This window comes from Canis lupus, chromosome X, assembly GCF_011100685.1.
Source record: "Canis lupus familiaris isolate Mischka breed German Shepherd chromosome X, alternate assembly UU_Cfam_GSD_1.0, whole genome shotgun sequence".
NCBI classification, from domain to species: Eukaryota; Metazoa; Chordata; class Mammalia; order Carnivora; family Canidae; genus Canis; species Canis lupus.
The window spans coordinates 75,312,800-75,329,932 of NC_049260.1; the positions used below are offsets into that span (position 1 = coordinate 75,312,800).

General features: G+C 41.5%; 1 protein-coding gene and 1 pseudogene across 1 annotated transcript; both read left to right on the forward strand.

Annotated features, from left to right (window-relative positions):
• Window positions 1–4,274: 4,274 nt before the first annotated feature.
• On the forward strand, window positions 4,275–16,829 carry ARL13A (ADP ribosylation factor like GTPase 13A). Its single transcript, XM_038588814.1, is given in 8 exon segments — window positions 4,275–4,333; window positions 4,711–4,781; window positions 10,938–11,147; window positions 11,150–11,236; window positions 12,474–12,574; window positions 13,314–13,528; window positions 14,246–14,300; window positions 16,665–16,829. Coding segments are annotated over 8 exon segments (963 nt in total).
• On the forward strand, window positions 5,495–5,772 carry LOC119868473 (annotated as a pseudogene).
• Window positions 16,830–17,133: the final 304 nt, after the last annotated feature.

Sequence of the window (17,133 nt, forward strand, 5' to 3'; positions counted from 1 at the left end):
GTTCCTGGAAACCACTAAAAAAATCTCAAAAAAATAAACTATTGTGTCTAGGGATACACACTTAGGTGACAGAAACCATAAAGAAACACAAGGATGTGACTCCTAAAAGTCATGATAGTGGTTACTTTTTTGTTCTATTTAGGCTTTCAACTGATTGGGTGAGGTCTACATATTAAGGAACACAATTTGCTTTACTCATTTAAATGTTAATCTCATCCAAAAACACTGTCTCAGATACACCCAGAATAATGTTTGGCCAAATGTCTGGGCACTCCATGGCCCAGTCAAGTTGATACATAAAATAACTTATCACAGTATATGTATTTCAAATGTATGAAACAACTTCACTAAAGGAAGTAGGATAAGTACTGACCCAAGTAACTTTGTTAGTTGGTGGAATAAGTGGAATCTGTAACAGCAAAAGCAAAAGGAAGTGCACACAGCACTATAGTCTAGCTGATCAAGTTGTTCCCCATGGATATGAGTTAATGATTCTAATACTGCTATATATGTATACTGGAATTGAACAATCAAGTAAATAGATCATGTATGATAGAAGCTGGGGAGGGAGAAGGCTGGAGTGATCTACATGGTGATGGGTTAGAGTTGAAAATATCAGTATGATCTCACATTTAGTTCAATTTACATAAACACTATCACATAAATATTTATAGGTATATACACAAGTTAGTATACATTTCCTTTCTCTGTCATCTGAGAGGGCCTAGAAGCAATGACACTTCAGTAGCAATGAGCACATCTACTACCCAGATCTGGATTTCTAAGACCATTCTCTAATGAAAGGATCCAGGACTCCTTGAAGAGTCCTGATTCTATGTGTAGGGCAAGGAATACAGAGGAGCCTGAAAGCATCTTATAGTGCCAGAAAGTAAAGAAGTGCTCAAAAAGAAAGAAAGAAACAAATAAACAAAAACACAATGATGGAGGTATGTCAGAAGGATATGGGAGTGTATTGAAAGAATTCCCAGTGCCAAAATTGGAACAATTTGAGCAAAAAAAAAGTAGTATTGGATTATAATTCAAAGTATAAAATAATACCCATGAGTCCATACTGCATTAATAAATGACTTAATAAACAAATAGGTGAAAATAGACAAACTTCCCATACAGAAGAATCCCAAATAATTTATGCAGATACTCCACTTTCAAGGAAGTAGATTATAGCTCCCCATTCCCTAAGTGTGGGCTGCACATAGTGACTTTCTTCCAAAGAATCAAGTATAGAAAGGGGAGAATAGAGTTACTTCACAGTGTAGAGACTGGACAAACACCACCTCAGCTAGGTGATCAAAGTCAACATCATCAACAATTAGCATGTTGACAGCATGGGCTCATGATATGATGTGATGAGAAAGGCCTTTGCCTGTGTGGTTTTCCTCCCAAGAATTCATAACTCTAGTTTACTCATGAGAAAAATATCAGACGAACACCAAGTGAAGAGCATTCAACAAAAAACCTGACCAATACTCCTGTTTTGGTCATCAAAAACAAAATCTGAACAACTATCACAGCCAAGAGGAGCCTAAGACTTAACAACTAAATGTACTGTGGTATTCTAGATGGGATCTTGAAATAGAAAAAGGACATTAAAGAATATTGGTTCACTAATTGTAAAAAAAAGTACACCATACTAGCACAAGATGCTCAGACTAGGGGAAACTGGGTGTAGAGTATTTGGGAAATCTCTGTAGTATCTTTGTGATTTTTCTGCTTAACTAAAACCATCCAAAAAAAAAAAATAAAACCATCCTTAAAAAATGAAGTTTATTTTTAAAAAGTTCACTAAAAAAAGATTAAGTAAAATACAGTTTGGCCAGAAGAGAGAGAGAGACCCAGAGCAGAGGCAGTTTCTTTGGTACCTGAGATCCCCATTCAAACCACCTGTGAGAATCTTAACCTTCTGTACAGGCTCTGAAGCTAGAACACTTGGGTTTGAATTCTGGCTTCATCATTTCCTAGCTGGGTAACCCTGGAAAATTACTTAACCTCTCTGTGAACCTCCTCTCCAAAAAGTAGGAATGACAGCCCTTGCTTTCTGTCAATGTTGTAACAGGGATTAAATTAGTTAATATGTATAATGTGCTTAAATGAGTGCTGGTACATACTAAGTTCTGTATAAATAAATATATACTTTGTATAAAACAATTAATACTTTGTATAACATATATAAATACTTTGTAAACTAAAAAAAAACTATGATGACTAAAATTTAATAATTAGTTGTAATGATACAAGGTAGGAAGATGTGGGTTTGGTTGCTATGAACCAGGCAGTAGTTGCCATAAATATGGCAGAACCTTGAAGCCATTGTTAGGCCACTACCATACCCTTCACAAGTAGGCAACTGATCTGTACTAATCTGGCAAGAAGGCTAGAAAGCTCAATACACCTTCCTATTACTCTACACATCTTATGTCTTTCATCCAAAAAGAACCAACTTCCAATCAGATAAATGATTAACCACCTCAAGGTAAGCAAAATATATCATTATCTCCATTTTATAGAAAAGAGATCTGAAGGTCTAATTTAGGTGATTTCATACCAGGATACCTATGAGAGACACTGGATACGAAAGAAGGGACCAGTAACCCCTAGTCAAATTGTTTTCCTCCTCAGTTAACCTATTTATCCATCTTTAGAGTGAGTTCTTGAGGAAAAACTTGTGTGATGTCAGTTTGATTCTTCTTGGTGGCACTAACAAATACAGAGAGCCTGATATCAAGCTAGGAAGCTCTGCCAATTATCAGGAAATGGACATGAAGCTGTTACTGGCCTCATCTCAAAGGGAGATGGCTATCATAAAACCCAGACAATTGGGCTCTGGTGTTTCAGGCTCCAGGTCTTATCAGCTTCAGGAGCAAAGCAGGAATAAGGCTGGATTTGATCACTGTCCATATGTAAGTTTTCCCTTTCATTGAACAAAAGTCATAGCCATTCTCCAGGAGGTCCTCATGGAGAGCCAAATGATTTTCCTAGGGAATAAACTGAACTCTAAGTAATGCTATGAACTGTCTCTATTTGATAAGCTGGACATGCACTGTGTTCATTAGGTAGCTAGGCAAAGTCCATCTGAAGTATCAGCTGCAGTACTTTGCTAACCCAATCAGAACTTCCCCCAGCTCCAGGCTCCAATAGAATTAGTCATTAGGAAAATGTAAATTAAAACCACAATTAGATACCACTTCCCAACCACTAGGACAGCTATAAACAAAAAGACAACAAGTGTTGGTGAGGATGCGGAGAAATTGGAAGAACCCTCCCGTACTGCTGGTAGGAGTGTAAAATGTTGTAGCCACTATGGAAAACAATCTGGCACTTCCTCAAAAGGTTAAACATAGTTATCATGTGACCCAGCAATTACACTCCTAGGTATATATCCAAGAAAACTGAAAACACATGTCTAGAAACTTGGATGCAAATGTTTATAACAGCATTATTCATATGAACCAAAAAGTAGAAACAATCGAAGTGTCCATCAACTGATGAATGGATAAACAAATGTTGGTATATCCACACAATGGAATATTATCCAACCAGAAAAAGGAACAAAATACAAATATATGCTCCAACATGGATAAACCTTGAAGTGGTTGTCTAAATTGCCCTTTTTACTTAGGTGATCACTTCCAAACACAGCCACACTTTGAAATCACCCAGGGAGCTTATGCAGCTCCCTACAGTCTTTGAGAGTGGGGCACCTGGATTGATGTTTGAACTCTATTAGACTGGGTGATCTCTAAGGTCCCTTACAGCTCTAGAAATTGTATGAAAATCTAAGCCATTGGGTCACCAATTCTCACATTTTTGAAGCAGAAGCAATGAGAACCAAGCCTAATGGACAGCTGTTACTTACAATAGGTCCCCCAATAGGTTCTTCTTGAAATCTAATCTGGTTCTTCTCCAAGGCATTGCTGCACACCCCACTCACACCCAGGAGTGAATGAAGATATTCCTATGATGGGATGAGCTATGGCTGAAGGGACAGGCCACACCTGATGTTATGCCCATGGTGGGTTGCTTTAATAAGAAATCCCCCTACTTTGCAGGTACCTTCCAGTGGGGTTAAGAATAACCAGTCTTTCCATCTGTAATATTTATAGACAAGATTGGATACAATGAAGTTATGGACTTCTGACTTCAGACCTTGTTTATCACCACCTGTGTAGTCCTAAGGTGACTTAGGTTCAGTGTTAACAATGGGGCTGAGTTTTCATGTATCTGTTTCCCCTAATATTAAAGAACCAAGCTGAAAAATGTTCCAGCTGCTGACTTCCAGCTGGTCTCGGGTAAAGACAACTGAAGAGACACGAAGGTAATATTGCAGTTATTTCCCTAGACCTATTCCACCATTTCCTCTGATGTATCCACCCAAAGTCCTTGAAAGGAGGAATCTTCATGATCTACATTGTGAGGGAAAGTGATTAAGCAATATCTGCCAAGATTGGAGGCGAGGTTGGGAGAGGAGGGCCAATTCTCCAAGGCAAGTAAATGAGGGGAAAAAATGCATTCTTGCAGGCTTTAGGAGGGGGTTCCCATACCGCTTTCTACCACCTTGGCTATGCTTTTTATGGTATATGCATTGGGACTACTGCATGCAGAGCCTCAACATGAACAAAGAGTAGAATTCTTTATCCTCAGAACTAGCAGTGCTTTTTAAGGCTTCAGCTCATTTTTCTTTTCTATTTCCAGGAATGTGACCATCATCATCATTGGATTGGACAACTCAGGCAAAACAGTTCTTGTGGAGGCTTTCCAAAGATGTAAGGGATTATTAAGAACATTAGGGCTAGGTCTCCTATGGGCCCCAGGGACCAATGAAATAATCATTCCTTCCTAGCCTACTTCATGGCCTGCAGGTTCCCTCTTTTGAGGATAAACATTTCCTAACACACACACACACACACACACACACACACACACACACACACCTCCTTGGGCATTAGCAGCCTGTTTATGTAATGGTTGTCACCTCTCCCTTTACAAGTTATCCCAATTGAAGGTCCTCTCATAGTGTCAGTATGAATAAGCTCAAACTATGTAAAGTACTGCAGTCAATTATAAAGGATAGCATGTTTGAACAGTGTCTGGTTTCAGAACTCAAAGTGGAATTTGGTCTAGATAAGAGAGACAAGTATGGGATAATGAAGAAGTTTAATAACATGAAACTCTTTGTGACAGTTAATATAGAGGGTTGGAGCTTGAGAAATGTTGTCAGTTCAGAGACATGCAAGCCTAATACCAGATCTCCAGTTTAATACCTTGACATTTCAAGCAATAGTCACGCAGAATCTCAGGGAGCTACTATTCTAGTTGTGAAAACCCATTTGACTGCTGGCCAGCCAATCGGGGAGCCCAGCATACGATGCCATTGACATTTATAAAATAAAAGAAGGGGTATGATAATGTGGCTGAGCTTTACATAACCTAGGGCCTCAGAAAAGTACAGGAAGCGTGGTCCATGTCAGCTTCCACCATGGCATACTGTGGTCAGGGCCAAAAAGTGCAGAAGGTGATGGTTCGCCCATCAACCTCATCTTCAGATACTTGCAAAATAGATCTCGGACTCAGGTGTGGCTTTATGAGCAAGTAAACATGCGGATAGAGGGCTGTGTCATTGGTTTTGATGAGTACATGAACCTTGAATTAGATGATACCGAAGAGATTCATTCTAAAACAAAGTCAAAAAAACAACTGGGTCGAATCATGCTAAAAGGAGATAATATTACCCTGCTCCAAAGTGTCTCCAACTAGAAGTGAGAAGTTCTTGAGAAGGCTATGTGGTTTGTTTTTTTAGATGTCCTTTGTTTGGGAATATAGTTCTAAAACCCTTGTTTGTATTGTTTTGATTACTTTTATGTTATTACCAGAGGACAATAAATGCTGGGGGATTGCTTTTATTTAGAAAAAAGAAAAGAAAAGAAAAGTACAGGAAAGGGCTAACCTGACTCCTAGGCTAGTTGTTTACCTGAAACCTGTATCAATTTCCTTGAACTACAGTGACTGCCTGCTGGCTGATCTTGGGATCTCTAGTTGTCCACCCCCCGCCCCACACACCCCATCCTGTATTCAATCCACACAGTTGTCTGAAGGATCTAATCCAAAAATCTGATCATGGAGCTTCCCTGCTCAACACCAAAGGCTCCTCATTATCATCAAAACAAAATTTAAATTCCTTAGCAGCATACAAGGTCCTCTACAATTTGGTCCTTGACTTCGCCTCCAGCTTCCTTTGCCCATGCTCTCTGCATATGCCCCCTGATTAAAGCCAAAACTAATTATTTGCCATTTCTCTGTGATCATACATTCTGGTTCACATGCCCACACTCTGTACATGCTATCTCACTGCCTAGCATTTCATCCACTTCATTACCTAATTGCTTAATCAAACGCCCTGAGACACAAGCCTAAGCTTGACCCCAGCTCTACCCGGGCCACCCCTAATGCCCAGAACCTCCTTCGTCAGCTCCCAGTCAATTCTCTGCCTCCCTCTACCTTGCACTTATCACAACATCACTCACTGTACAATAGCAAGTCCATCCCCTAGACTGTGAGCCCCTTGAGAAGTAATAGATCTTTTCAGCTCTGTATCTTTAGTCTCTGTACTTCTAGTACCCTCAGGCAGGTACTCAATAAATATTTGTGGGATGAAGGTTCTTCCCCATTCTCCTCTGACAACATACTACCGTTTTACAAGTGCTCCATCCCCTGTCCTTTCCCTTTATAGGCAGCAAACTTGACTCCCTGCCTCTCTCAGTTCTCTGATAGGCAGAAACGGTAAAAAGGTAAGGAGGAGCAGGAAAAATCAAGGAGCTGAGATAAATCACAAGATTACTGATAAAAGTGAGGATAATTATTAGAGCCCCAACTCAGCCCCTCCCCTAGATTCTCATCCACTCTGGTGGGGCCTGGGAATCTAGCTTTTAAAAACTCCCCAGGTGTTTCTGATGGCCAGCCAGCTTTGGGAAGCATTCATTTGCAATTAGCCATGTGCTATTCTGTCTGTGAAAACAATGCCTGCTTTTCATTCTAATTCCTAGAGGAAAGAACCTGTACTCTATTTAATGTGTTACTGTATAACTTGCCTTGTGCTTGGTGACTAACTTGGAGCTGATCCATAAACCAATAGGTTTATAATTGTGACTTTATTCAAAGAATAGTTTTTGTTTTTTTTAGCTTTTCACTTTTATTATTTTTATTTTTTAATAATAAATTTATTTTTTATTGGTGTTCAATTTGCCAACATACAGAATAACACCCAGTGCTCATCCCGCCAAGTGCCCCGCTCAGTGCCCATCACCCATTCACCGCCCCCCTCCTCCCCTTCCACCACCCCTAGTTCGTTTCCCAAAGTTAGGAGTCTTTATGTTCTGTCTCCCTTTCTGATATTTCCTACCCATTTCTTCTCCCTTCCCTTCTATTCCCTTTCACTATTATTTATATTCCCCAAATGAATGAGAACATATAATGTTTGTCCTTCTCTGATTGACTCATTTCACTCAGCATAATACCCTCCAGTTCCATCCACGTTGAAGCAAATGGTGGGTATTTGTCGTTTCTAATGGCTGAGTAATATTCCAGTTTTTAATGGTCAAGAAGCAAAGTGCCACTGATATCACATTCTTTTTTTTAAAAAATTAATTTATTTACTTAGAGAGAGAGAGAGAGAGAGATCATGAGCAGGGGGAAGGGCAGAGGGAGAATCCGACTCCCTGCTGAGCAGGCAGTGAGATGTGGGACTTGATCCCAAGACCCTGGGATCATGACCTGAGCCGAAGGCAATTACTTATCTGACTTAGCTACCCAGGCACCCTTGATGTCACTTTCTAAAGAATGTCTCAGGCCATCTTTATCCATGCAGGACAACCAGAATCAATCTAGTAGGTTGCTCTGTACCCAAAATGCAATAGCTTGCCTCCCCTGCTCTTGCAAATGTTTATGATTACCAAGAACAGATAATAGCCTAGGAAGGAAATTCCAATCTACAAGTTATAACTTGTGTGAACATTTGAAGATGCCAACTATAAAATATTTTGGGACATTTAAAATAAACCATTATTATCAATGACACCATTCACTCTGTTTTGTCTGGCATGGTCACATGGGGGCAAGAAACCCAAGCATGAACACAAGCAGGGCATTTAGAGCAGTGCTTCTCAAATCTGGCTATACATTTCAGTTACCTGGAGAGCTTTAAAAAAATGCTTAAGTCCCACCCCAGATGTATGGCATCAAACCTTCAAAGAATGAGGCCTAGCATCATAGGTTTTACATGCTCCACAATGATCCAGGAGCATCATGAATACTGAGAGCCAAAACTCAGAATCAGCTGAGGAGATTTCATGCCTACTGACGCAGGTGCCTGGAGGTTCAGATACTATGGTCTGGGTGCCCCACAGATTCAAAATCTTATCAAGTGCACCAGATGATGCTGAGACACAATAGGCTTGAGTTTCACTGCTCTCTAAGGCAATGGTCTCAAGCTTTAAAGTGCAGGAAAATTAACTGGGGATTTTCTTAATTATAGGGGTTTGTTAAACATATGAATGCTTGGGTCCCAAACTTAGAGGTTCTTATTCACTTGGTATAAAGTAGAACTTAACAATCACCTCCTTGTACCTCTGAAGCAGAGAGTCCCCAGACTGTGCTTTATGAAACACTCTGCTAGGGATAGAGAGATAAATTGGACTCAGTACCTGTCCTCAGGGAGTTTATAAATTAATAGCAGAAATAAAAGAAATGTAAATAATCAGGAAACAACTTCTCATGGCTTCTATGGTTCACCAACATTAGATTGCACTATTGAAAGAACTGCTAAGGTTTCAAGTAGAAAGAACAAAAAAACTAGGGAAAATGTTTTGCTCTGACAGGGAAAAGATGATATAAAGCTTGCCTGGATGCAGGAAACAAGATTTAAAAATTACCTTTAGAGTTTCAACCTATTCCACTCACTATTTTTAAGTCGTCTAATAGACATAGCAAATATCATACCAAAGTTGTGACTGAAAACTATGCAATCTGAAAACTATAATTAAGATCACTGAGTAACATGAAAACACAAGTTATAAGATCACATTAGAGTGTAATAAGATACACACATATGCATATATACACACACATACATACATGTAAAGCTTTCAAGTTTCTTACTAACTTCTCAGCTAAATGACTCATTCTGGCAATCCCATGGAAAATGTCATAGGTAGATCTAAGACTATATATAAATAAGAAGCTACTGATTCTGGTGTTAAAACTCCCAGGTATGAGTGTAGAGAATCTATAAAATCATTTTACTCCTTATATGAGGAGAGACCCAGGCCAGGACTATTAGTTCAAAAGACTAAAATGTGTGTAAGACTGTCATTTTGGGGATCCCTGGGTGGCGCAGCAGTTTAGCACCTGCCTTTGGCCTAGGATGCGATCCTGGAGACCCGGGATCGAATCCCACGTCAGGCTCCCGGTGCATGGAGCCTGCTTCTCCCTCTGCCTATGTCTCTGCCCCCCTCTCTCTCTCTCTCTCTGTGTGTGTGACTATCATAAATAAATAAAAATTTAAAAAAAAACCTGTCATTTTGAACTGCATTTCTATGGGAGCTGAAAGAGGTATGGAATGCCCTATGGGATTCTATGCTCTGGCCATAGCCTTGAAACAGTAAATATATCTGAGTTTCTAATGGTTTCTTGGAGATATGAGGAAGAGGACTTCATATTTTCGTCTACAATAATATGTACCACAAACATTTTTTGAACACCTACTATATGTAAGGTAATGCAGAGCCCCTCCCTGACAACTTATATTTTAGTTGGAAAGACAGGACACGCACAAAATGAGGTTAAGAACCAGTTCAATAACCATGTGCTCAAAAAGAGAGAAATGAGAACCGGACAGGTCAGACAGGCTTCCTAAAGAAACTGCTATTTGAGCTGGGCCTTGAAGAATGGGTGGGAGAGAAGGGCCTCTTGTTCATTCATTCATTCATTCATCAGAATTCATTCAACAAATATTCATCTGTTGTGCCAGCTATGTACCACTTTCTGTGCTCAGCATCATGAATATTATGGTGAATAAAACTGAAAGGGTTCCTGTCCTGTTGTAGTTTCTAGTTCAGATAACAAAATCATAGATTTCATAGCACTTATATGTGCTGTGAGTGGTAAGCTTTCTAGTGGAAACAAGATCTAAATTGATCTATTTTTTAAAAGCCAAAAGTTTCCACCAAAGAGTGGTGGAAGAGTGTCCTAAGCAGTGGGAATAGCATCTTGTGAAGGCCTAGGGCAAGACAGAGCATGGCATTCTTGTGGAGTGGGAGGACCATGAGCCAAGGAGCAGAGGGAGGAAGAAACTGGGTGTGTACCAGAAGCACTGTAGACACCAGTCAGGTCTGGCAGGTTAGAAGGCAAAGGCATCAGTATTCTATCCTGGGAGCAGTGGGCACTCACTGAAGGTTACTGAGCCAGGAAAAGGTAGCATGACAAAGTGCTGGTTTAGGAAGATGAATCTGTGACTATGAGCATGATGGCAAGATGCCTCATTTGGTATCCTCAGGGCAAGCTCTGGTCAAGCCTTGAAATGTTAAACAAATTGTTTAACAAATTCTTACATCTAACTATTGTTTAATCTAAAGTTATTGTTTAACAAATTCTTTTTCTTTTTAAAAGATTTTATTTATTTATTCATTCATGAAAGACAGAGAGAGAGAGAGAGAGAGAGAGAGAGGCAGAGACACAGGCAGAGAGAGAAGCAGGCTCCATGCAGGGAGCCCAATGAGGGACTCCATCCCAGGTCTCCAGGATCAGGCCCTGGGGCCGAAGGCAGGCGCTAAACTGCTGAGCCACCCCGGGATCCTCTGTTTAACAAATTATGATGTCTAACTCTATTTCTCTGCTTTGTGGTTGCTTCTCCTTTCTTCTCTGTGTAGTACTTCCCAGTAGGATGGACAATTGTATGAAATCTGAATTGACTAAACTCCTGCTGGATGAGTATGAAGTTTCCATCTATAACCTGAACGGAGACATGAAGGGCTGAAAAATCTGGCCAAACTACTAGGCGCAGGCACACGGACTTATTTTTGTCCTGGATTCCAGTGACTTAGGATGCATGCAGGAAGTGAAGATCATCTTGACACATCTACTTCTGATACAAGGGTGGTGGGGAAACCTATCCTATTGTCAGACTCTGCTTTTGTGCCCAATTTCCCCTTCCCATGTACCCTGAGAAGTAGGCAGAGGAAGGGTGGTCCCTTTGTCACACCCTGCTTGACCTCCTCTTCCCTTCAGCTCAGTGAGGGAAAGGGGGCCAGTCCTCTGGGGGAAGTTTTCAAAAGCCACTTTCTACCACATACTGTCATGGGAGAATATGTTACCTAACTGTAGGAAGGTAATTCTGGGAGCACCTGGGTGGCTCAGTGGTTGAGCGTCTGCCTTTGGGGTCCTGGGATCAAGTCCCGTATCAAGGTCCCCACAGGGAGCCTTCTTCTCCCTCTGCCTATGACACTGCCTCTCTCTCTGTGTCTCGCATGAATACATACATACATACATACATACATAAGAAAGGGATTTCTGAAGGCAAGCATCAAAGGGAAATGGAGAGTAATATCTGGATCTTTAACCCCCTTCCCTCAACTCTTCCTGAAAACTGCCTTCCTGAATTTCCTTCTTTTCTGCCTTCAGTCTCTGATCCTGAAAAAGTGGCAGAAAACAACCCCTATTTTGTATAATTGATGTTAATGGACTCCTCCTTTGGCCAACTACCCCAGAGTTATGTAACTAGCATTCATTCCAGGGTAATAGTTCTGGTGATAGTTCTGGAGGCCCATCAACCCTCACCCTTCCCCCACTCCCTTTTTGCTTTTTTTCATTCTTCATTAGTACATCCAACTCGTGCATGAACAGAGAGGTTCAGAGAATGTGTAAAACCTTCAAATCTGTTCATATCCTGGTTAGCAATTCTTTCTTTTTTTAAAAAAGATAGTTTATTTATTTATTTAACAGAGAGAGAGAGAGAGAGAGCACAAGCAGGGGGAGCAGAAGGAGAAGCAGACTTGCCACTGAGCAGGAAGCCCAACACACAGGGCTTGGACTGGGATCAGGTCCTGGGATCAGGACCCAAGACTGAAGGCAGATGCTTAACCAACTGAGCCACCCAGGCTTAGCTAAACCCTCGGTTAGCAATTCTAATTCAGGTTTGGTGGCATAGTGTAGAGGAAATGAGAAACAAGGCCTTGGGATTATCTTGAATTCAATTTATCTGTGCTCTTCTTTCCTCCACTGAGAGTTAGCCAGAAGAATCTCTGCCTCATCCCATTGCTTATGTTTTTAAAGCTAGTTCCTGGATATGTAGTAGTTGTACTAGAATTGGTTCTTCTCCTCTTTCCCTTCTTTGCTTACCCTTGGTCTCTATTTCTGTTACACTCTTCCTCTTCTCTTCCCTCCCTCTCTCCAATGCCTTGCTCTAGCCTGGCAAACAAACAAGAAGGACGCCCTCCTACCTTGTGATACTATTGAGTATCTACTCCTAAAAAGGCTAGTGAATGAGAACAAGTCCCTGTGCCAAGTGGTAAGTATCAACCCCCCTTCCTTCCCTGCCTCACCCTCACCCTCTCGAGCTCAGCTGATGCATCCCTTGGCCTATTCCATAATCAGCCCCATCTGCTGAGTCTCAGGCAAAGCCTCTCCCCCATGGCAACATCTACAGTGATGATTTCTGACTCAACACTGACAATAAATAAAACATTTTTATAACACTTTCACATCTTCTTTCTTATTAGGCCTTCAAAATAGCTCTGTACAGTTAGAAGTCTCATATCTTCATTTTATGGATAAGAAAGCTATGGCTCAGAGACTATGGGTGACTTGCCCAAGGTCACACATCCAGGACATTACACCACAATCACTTTATTAAAGGACCTTAACTTCTGTCTTTCATGTACCTTCTCAGGAATGAGTGCTGAGTGTCTCCTAGGAAGTCTTAGAGCCTCTCTGGGCATAGCAGAGTTTAAGTGTACCTCTGCTCTTGGCTGAGAATAATTGGGACTTTGGGACTCAGGGGTCCCAGACCCTTGGGTTAGAAGCTATTCTTCTGGGCAGCCCGGGTGGCTCAGTGGCTTAGCGCTGCCTTCGGTCCAGGGTGTGATCCTGGAGACCCGGGATCAAGTCCCATGTCGGGCTCCCTGCATGGAGCCTGCTTCTCCCTCTGCCCGTGTCTCTGCCTCTCTCTCTCTCTCTCTCTCTCTCTTATGAATAAATAGGTAAAATCTTTAAAAAAAAAGAAGCTATTTTTGTCCTTTTTGTCATAGGAACCCTGTTCAGCCATCAAAAACCTCCAAAGAAGGAACCATAAAAAAAAAAAAAGAAGAAGGAACCATCAGCCCATAATTGAAGGGCTGCGCTGGCTATTAGCCGCCATTGAGGATAAATATGAAGAGCTGTGTACTTGCCAACAGCCACTCACCTCAAGCATTCCAACCTCCAAGGGCACCAGAGGCTCTGGGGAAAGATGCTCATCAGACAGGTACTGAGCTGCCTCTGTTAGGTGTGCTGATAAGAAGAGATGCAGGAGTCAATCTTCAGCATATGCAGGGAGGTCTGGGTGGCATATCGATTTTGCGCAGTGCTGAGCAAGTGTCTCAAGATCAGTTGGTCCAAATGAGGCTAAGGCGATGACCACGAACATTCCAACATTGTTAACTATACTCTCCCCTCAGCACAACTTGAGTGGCCCTGTTAGTGAGGTGAATTGTATAAAGGCAAAGCCAACCTATCAGTATTAGAGCTTCTCCAAAACAGGGCTTCTGTTGCCTGGTTTGCCACACAGAGGAGAAAAGGAACATGAGCCCCTTAAGAAGCTTACTGAAAACATTCCGTGGCCAAAAGTCTTAAAGCTACCCTACATTCTCTGCTTACAGTTCTCTGATCCTCCTAATAATAAGGAAAGATGAACGAAAACACAAATATGGAAAAGAAGAAGAAATAGGAAAAAAAAGAAAACAGGAGTTAAGATTTTGAGGAATAAAAGACCTAAATGTCCTCTTGCTCTGTTGTCCTTTTCAATGTCCAAAAGCATATGGCAGGGATGGGGTAATAGCTACATTCAATTAAAGAATCTCAAGTGTGTCTATTTTCACTATTGCTGCTTCTTTCCTCTCTTCCTCAGCTTTGCTACCAGGATGGGAATGTCCAAAGAAAAAAGACAGCACCAAAAAAAAAAAAAAGAAAAAAAAAAAAAAAGGCAGCACCTAGGACAATGCTAAATGGAAGCTAGGCCCCTAAAGCCAATTCTACAGGTAAGTGGCTCTTTAAATGTTACTGTCCCCAGGGACCAATCCCTGCCTGAACTGTCAAAGCACCAACTGACTTTTTGTTTTTCCCCTCCATCTTCTTGCTGTCCAGAAAGAAGGTTTAAGAATAAGGCCTAGGGGATCCCTGGGTGGCTCAGCAGTTTAGTGCCTGCCTTTGGCCCAGGGCGCAATACTGGAGTCCCGGGATCATAAATAAATAAATCTTAAAAAAAAAGTAAGGCCTAAAAAGAATATATCAGTAACATTTGCTTTAGATGAACCTATGGAGGAAGGTGAATGTTCTGGGGGAAACAGAACTCAGAACACTACTGAGCTTTGCTATGATCAAAGTGATGACTCGCAGCCCCCAGCTCCAAACACCGATGATGATTATCTTTTTTTATGTATAAATTTATTTTTTATTGGTGTTCAATTTGCCAACATATAGTATAACCCCCAGTGTTCATCCCAGATCTTTTTGAAGGTAATGCTGGACCAGTGATTAGTCAGAAAAGATACACAGCCCTTCTCTCACAATTTATAAAAGGGTATTCCTATTGTAAGTCTGAAACTCTTTTCTCATGCTATGGTTGGTGGTTAGAAGCAGCGGATGAAGTACAGGGAGAGTGCTTGGGGACTACCATCTGGTAGCCCAGTATGATGCCCCAGCACTCCGGCACTGGCTGACACAAAATCTTTGTTAGCACGGCTATCAGATTATCTTAAAGGTTATGATTTCCAGTGGTGGAAGTACAACCTTCTAATTGGTACAACCTTCATGGTGAGTAGTTTGGGTGTCTGTCTCCCTCTCTCAATGTGTGTGTGGGGGGGTGGGGGGGTGTGGGTATGTGAATGAAGAACTTTAAAAATGTGGAAACCCAATAGTGTATACAACAGCTAAAAGTTGGAAAAAAGCTGAAGGACTAATAACGGGGTATGGCGAAATAAATTATGGTGCATTCATACAACAGAATACTATGCAGACATGAAAAGAGATAATGCTGACTTACATTTACTGATGTGGAAAGTTTTTCACGGCCTGATCTTTTGTGAGAAAAAATGGTAGATAAGAGTCTAGCATGTTCAGCGTGATGCATATACATGCACAGAATAATCCAAAGAGAAATCACCAAAACATCAGCAGTGGTTTTTCTCTAAAGGTGAGATACTATGTGATTTCAAGAAGTAAAAGGCCTAGGTGACTTTCTTTGGATTTTTGTTTTTTTTTGGAAATTCTTAGTTTTTACATTAAGCATATACAATCTCTCCCAATGCAATAAAGGCATTAAAAGAAAAAAAAAAGCGAGACCTTGAAGTCCCATTGTTTTTTTTTTTTAATTTTTTTTTTAATTTTTATTTATTTATGATAGTCACAGAGAGAGAGAGAGAGAGAGAGGTGCAGAGACACTGGCAGAGGGAGAAGCAGGCTCCATGCACCGGGAGCCCGACGTGGGATTCGATCCTGGGTCTCCAGGATCGCGCCCTGGGCCAAAGGCAGGCGCCAAACCGCTGCGCCACCCAGGGATCCCTTGAAGTCCCATTGTTAATGGCCACTCCTCAACATTCCTTGGAACCCCCCAACTGTCAATATTACATGACCTCTGCTCTCCAAGGGATCTAGCCCTTCAGGCTGCCCCAGACATTTGGGTTGTTATACCTATACAGAGGGGCCCAGAATTGGCCAGGGTCATGGAGGAGGAGGAGAGAGGCACTGCTCTGTGGATAAGGGGTAAGGATGAGAGCTGAATGGAAGAAATCTGGTAGAAGAGCAGAGGAAGTGTTTTTCTAGATGCCAGAAACTACCCCTAAATCTCTGTCCAGAATTGAAATCCATTTTTCATTTCTATAACCTCAGAATCGAGGGCAAAAAAAAAACAAAAAAACAAAAAACGGAGACCTGGGACACAGAGATGTTACTGGAAAACCCTTGCGAAGAAGCCTTTGGATCCTGTGGTCAGTATTACTTAAAGGGGAGAGGAAAGAGAGCAAGACTGAGAGAAAGCACGAGGCCAAGGCAGAGGGCAGGTGCCTGGAGGGGTGCAGTCTACACCCCCTTGGGTGTAGGGACCAACATCTGGGAAGGACAGGAAACCCGGTGCTTAGCTTCACTTGCAGTGACTGGCTGTTTTCTTTCTCTTATTAGACTTTTAACAACAGAGTACTAAAGAGAAACATGGAGGGAAGTCCAAAAAAAAAAAAAAAAAACCACTCATATCCCTCCCTCAGTAAATGGGTTCATCTTTAGGACCATCAGGACTTCTCAGTTTTTTACTTCTATTTGCTAACACCTCTAAAGTCCCCCTACAAGTCCACCTACTCTAACATCACAATCCTAAGGACTCCCATTGTCCCTATACATCTACATTCTAGCCGTCAAATGAAGCTTATACTTGTCGAGGGGCTCAAGAAAAGTTAGGTGGCATCCATTTGAGAAGAAAGATGACCTTGGCAAAGAAGACTAGAGATGTTAAGTATCTGCACCCAGCTGCTTCTCATGAAGCCTATGAACAACATGGGCGTTGGGTGACCAACTGAAATCGAGCCTTAGAAGTAGAGGGTCAGTTTAGAGTTAGGTTTTCCCCCACCCCAAGGTTCTTCAGTGTAAGGGGATTGGCAGAGAATAAATAGAACTTTTCGGCTGAGAATTATGCCCTAATGAATCATTTTCAGTCACGCCTCCGGGGGAAAAAAAAAACAACAAAACAAAACTCAGTTTTAAATTCCCAGCCATGGTCTGTGAAGCCTGGCAACAATTCCCTTGCTCTCGCTCCAAGAAACAGCAATTGCTGCCTCTCCCAACCCTTCGGTTAGGTAGGCAAAAACTGTAGGAGCTTGAACA